A 5282-nucleotide genomic window follows, 5' to 3' on the forward strand; every position below is an offset into this window, starting at 1 on the left:
TCTGTTGTTGACACCTAGAGTTTTTTAAATCTCCGATTTAATTCTCCTCGGAATCGACGTTGGAAATACAGATATACGTACGAAGAATCCTCGTGGTCGTAAATCGATTAGATTTAATAATCGAGCTATAGATTACGTTCCAAGGAGAAAGAGAGAAAAGAAAAAAAAAATAGTACTCGTGAATCGATCGATAATTCATCGATTCAATTTTCGTCTGTTTAGTTTGATAAGTTTCGAGAAAACTTGTCATCGAGATACAGAAAGATATCGAGAATAGAGAATTTGTTAGAGCGTAGAAAAAAAGGAGGAGGAGGAGGAGAAGAAGAAACATACCTGCTCTTTGTCTTTCTCTTTTTCCGTGGCATCGTCTTTATCTTTGTCCTTATCCTCGGGAACGTCCGTGTGCGGCGCTATACCATTGGTAGTAGGCTTGGTGTCGGTCTCCTCGATCCTCTCCAGCTTGCCATCGCCAGGTGCGGCAGCATCCCCGACACCACCGTCGGCGGGCAACCCCTCCTTCTTCGGAGTCGTTGTTATATCCACGGACCTTCTGCTCTGTCTCGCTCCCATCTTTCCTCTTTTTGCCTCTCTAGCCCCTTCTGCTCGCCTGTCCCTCTCGCTCGCGCTCTCCGGATGCTGTAATCAGGTGTCGTGCGTCCAATAAAACTGACCTGCAATCAAAAGTGAGGCGAAAGTGAGGATGGAGCTGCGAGAGATTGCGAACGATCCAACGTTTCTTGCCTTTCTTTATTGTAAGGCAAGAAAAAAGTAAGGTTCGAAGGAACGCGTCATTTACTTTCCGTCTCTATTTTCCATCGAAGGAGAAAGATAATCGCGTACAGGTGCGCCCTCCCTGGCTACTACAGCGCCAGAAGAGAGACGTCTCGCGTAGACGAAGATCGGCAGTTACGCGCAGGCGCGGAGAAGCTTTTTCGCTCCCGTACACGGGACGCACGGTTCGCGAAAGAAAGAAATCGCGAAGCGCGCCGATGATAATGAATAATATATGAACTCGCCGCGCGAAAGACAAAGAAAAACAGAGATATAGGAGGCTTGGAATAACCAACGGGACACGTTTCGCGATAAAGGAATTCTCCAAGGAATCGTGCATCGAGAGGCTCTAGAGAGAAATATACACTAGAGGACGAATCGCAATTTGCTCCCTATTTTTTGCTACCATTTGTATTCGATTCGCGTTAGAAAGAAAAAAATGTCGAAAAAACGGGTATAAAGAAGCTCTCTCTCTCTCTCTTTCTTTCTCTGTCTTTCTCACTCCTTCTCTAATTATCGTCGTAGAAAATAAATGGTTAAAAAGTCGGTTAACGGTTTCGAGGTCGATCCGACGTTTCTTTCACGGCGGAGGAGAGGAAGCGATCCGTTGTATTCGAGCGAGAACCGCAAAAAAACTGGTACGGCGAGGCAAAGTCGAACAACACCAGATCGGATGTATTAGCGCACCACCTAGATGCACCACCTAAAGAGCACGTGGCGTGGCTACGCACCGCTGCCCGCCTCGTAGCCACGATGCGTAACGCATCTGGCTCCCTTCTCGCGACTATCAAGATGAAAAATACCCGAGATATCTCTCCTCACGGACTAGTATAAACGCGGCGCGTATAGCGTGTACTTCTTCTTTTCTTCTGCCAAATTTCGAGATTTTTCTTTTCTTTGCGTGGCGAATCTCTCCCAATCGAGAACTTACCAAGTATCGTAAGTGTAGCGAACGTTTTTGTCCAAAGATTTGAAAAATTTCGTCGAAACGAAAGAGTCGATCGATAAACGATATTTCGAGGTTTTTCCAAACGCTAAGGTAACAACAATAACAACAACACGACACGATGCGCGCGCATCGCTTTGTCACTGAATAATAGCATTTGTCTCTGGCCAGCCTATTCGCGGTGCATTGCACTTTCCACTCGCGCTCTACCGCTCTACCACGCTTGCGCTAATGCGTTACACGCTATCGTCTTTTATATACCGGGTGGCTATATCCGATACGTTACGCGAAATTGACGAGTTTCGTTCGAGAGAAAAATTCAGGATCGGACAATGATGATAATAATATTTTTCCTATAAAATATATTTTCAGTCGAAAGGATAGAGTGTATTGATAGGAAAAAATTGGACAAATATTCATGTTTCGTCTCCGTCGAGCGTAGGGAACACGTGCACTTAGTGAGGATAAAAAATAGATTTAATACGGGCGAAGATCGAGGCGAGAACACGTGTGTTGAGTTACGTGGTACAGTTCGTGGGAAGTGTGGAATCATCATCCCACAGGAAAAATAGCTTTCCTTTCCTCTCGTAACTCACTTCTCCTACCTACGATTTATCTCTCGCTGACGCTCCTATATTTAGTATATCGACGGCCACGAACTGCAACGAGAGATAAGAAGCAACTAGCGACTCCGTCTCGTTCGATCGCTGCGAAGAAATTACCGCTCGTATTCGTCTTCTCTTAACCGTATTTCAATTCAACGGTACGGAGAGGAACGTCGTTAAATCCATTTATTATTTTCTACGAATTTTTTCCACGAATCAAAAGTAAATACAAGTAAAAGAATTTCTTTGCTTTACGTGAAATCCTTTTTTTTTTTCGAACTTTTTACGTACGTTCTTCTTGATTCAAAGCATCTCTTTATTTAGCGTGAAAACTATAGAAGTCGTAAATCTTTACGTTCGAAATCGCTTGGCGACAAAATGGGAGAGCATGTCACATTCCATTCTTTATCGAAGAATAACGTTGCTGCTTGACTCACCGCTTTACGATTTGCCGCTATCTCGAACACTCTTGTCCCGTTCGAGAGTAAAGTTAAGCCAAATTATATTGGTGAGTAAATATCTGATCCGTGACAATCGAATCCAGTTTAGTTATTTTGGAACGAAACCGCATCTTTTCTATCTTGTTTCGTTTTTCCTTATCGTAAATTTCGTTCGAGAAGAATCGCGTCACAACGATCGAGAAACGGAATAACGACGACTTTGCCTTCAAATCGGTCGACTAATTATCTATTCAAACGAACAAATAAAACACGTACCGAGATTTCTTTCTGCGGATCCGCTCAATGGATTAATAAGGGCATTCAGAGGTCACTGCCGTCGAAGACTATTAAGGCTTGAACGACGATGTCACGTCAAGATCATCACGGACGTATGTATGAGAAACTAAATTCCAGCGATATAATATAACGCGATATAATATATATATATATANTACACACATACACATGCACACACATACGACGATTATGCGATTTTCCGGTTNGAGATCGGGCAATGAGATTATTTAAAACGACGCTCGAAGCAGCTCGAGATTAAACGCTGAAAAATACGCTGAATTCTCGAGAAAAGATAACACCAAATTTTCAACGTATTTGCTCGATGACTCAGTCCGTATCACGAACGTTTAACGGTTAATCACCGATCGAACGCACTTTCACGAATCACGTTGAAGATAAAATCGGCGTTAAAAGTCGAGCTAGATTCGGAAGATAAAAATTGGCGTTAAAAATCGAGCTAGATTCGGAAACGCGAATATATCGTACAATCGGTAATAACGTCGTATCGAATCAAGGACATGGGATCGAAAGTTTGCACGTTACGAACGAGTTCTACGAATACGACGGTAAGAACACGGTCGAACGTGACGCTGGATCGAGTAAGCGAATAAAGCACACGCGCATCCAGCCGTGTTGAATCATTAGCGGTTAAACTGTATCCTACTCCGTATCGAACGAGGAAAGAGGAAAGAGAAAAAGAAGAGAAGGAGAAAGAAAAATACTTTTCCCTGGATTGCATCGCGGCACGGTATGCGTACGAGAGCACCCTCTATTGCGTGCTCGATTCTCACGAGGTAACGGGCTTTGTACACCTACTACTTACGTACACCGATCGATCGTCCATTATTTTCACAGGATTAACACGCGTGATACTCGTGACGCGGGGATACCAATGGCGAATAATCGAGGCTGGAAAAAAAAAAAGGACATCTGCTCGGTCCGCTCTTCGGTTCTCGAAATTGAGAATTACGAGCGTGGCTGGAGAGAATGAAGCGAACGTCGCCGGCCCGTATTCAGGCGCGTGTCCCGCATGCGTGAACGGATCCGGCACGGCGCACGTGCGTGCGTACGGGACCGATGAAAACGTTGTCGTAGTAAAGGGCAGAGAAGAAAGCTTGGNCGAGGGAGGGAGGGCGGGAAAGGAAGGGAAAGGTGGGGCAGGGCAGGACACAGGATACGAAGGCAGGGATCAAGTGGGCTTAAAAATACACCTATATCCGGAGTAATATGTGCGTCTATTTTTGGTCGAGTCGCGCGCACCGCGTGTTCGCCCTTCGCTTGTGTAAACACCGAGCGGATTTTGCCCGCCAACTCCCTGGTCAAACTCCCTGGAACCCGAGTCGAAAAACACTCGTATAAACACACGAAAGGAGGAGAGGAGGTGGGCAACGTAAAAGAATCTGGAATGGGAGGGGTTTTCGACGTTTCGAACCATTCACCGATCTTTTCCGAAGAGAGGGTGAAAGACAAAGGAAAAGGACGCGAAAATAGGGGGAGGGAGGAGAGAGAGAGAGAGAGAGAGAGAGAGAGAGAGAGAGAGAGAGAGAGAGAGAGAGCGAGAGAGAGAGCGAGAGAGAGAGCGAGAGAGAGAGCGAGAGAGAGAGCGAGAGAGAGAGAGAGAGTTTTTGGCGAAAAACCGGTCGAGTCGCGAGCCGTTTCAAAAGCACGTCTGCCTAAGCAGTCGGAACAGCTCTTTTCTTCGTTCTTGTAAACGAGAGAAAGGCAGATGTGGGCAAGTTAACGACCCGTTATCGCGTGGATGGCGTGGACTCGCCACTGCTGAAACTGGTTGGCCGTCGATTGCGATTGCAAGAAGGGAAAAAGTCGACACGACGCAATCCGAGTAAGAGAGGAGCGGCAAATCGCGAACATTTACCAGTATATGCCAACGCACCTGCGTTCCACGACCGAACACTGTACGACACATGACGGAGAGGAAATCTGCGCGAACCTACAGGCTATCTCCGCGCAGATAAATACGCGAAAATCGCAGAAGAGGAAAAAGTTCGAAGGGAAACAACAGGTTAACGTGCATAGACGAACTGGCCTACTAGTCGGATCGACAACATTTTCTCGTATACCTTTCTCCATCGGCTGCCATTCCCCAACCGACAACAATCGCTTCCGTGGAAGCCTTGACTGCGTTTTAAATGCATGGCAGGTAAAGGCCTGCTATGCAAAATCGGCGGAGAGAAGGGAGGAGAGAGAGAGAGAGAGAGAGAG

At 45.9% G+C, this 5282-nt stretch overlaps 1 protein-coding gene and 1 long non-coding RNA gene across 6 annotated transcripts in view; one reads left to right on the forward strand and one right to left on the reverse strand.

The window, feature by feature from the left end:
• The window catches only part of LOC102679189 (A-kinase anchor protein 200-like), a 53582-nt gene that overhangs the window by 26015 nt on the left and 22285 nt on the right, over positions 1-5282 (reverse strand). For 4 of the 5 annotated variants that reach the window (XM_031508618.1, XM_031508621.1, XM_031508617.1 and 1 more), the window contains one exon: positions 334-671. In XM_031508618.1, the coding sequence (XP_031364478.1) occupies positions 334-570 (237 nt within the window). In that variant the 5' untranslated portion in view covers positions 571-671. Of the gene's footprint in view, positions 1-333; positions 672-2759; positions 3152-5282 lie in introns of those variants that run through there. The other variant, XM_031508620.1, reaches the window with a different exon arrangement.
• On the forward strand, positions 3218-3461 carry LOC102678962. The gene is made up of 2 exons (XR_004149806.1): positions 3218-3261; positions 3308-3461. It is a non-coding gene; the product is annotated as an uncharacterized LOC102678962 (long non-coding RNA).

This window comes from Apis dorsata, unplaced genomic scaffold (genome assembly GCF_000469605.1).
Source record: "Apis dorsata unplaced genomic scaffold, Apis dorsata 1.3 scaffold_92, whole genome shotgun sequence".
NCBI lineage: Eukaryota > Metazoa > Arthropoda > Insecta > Hymenoptera > Apidae > Apis > Apis dorsata.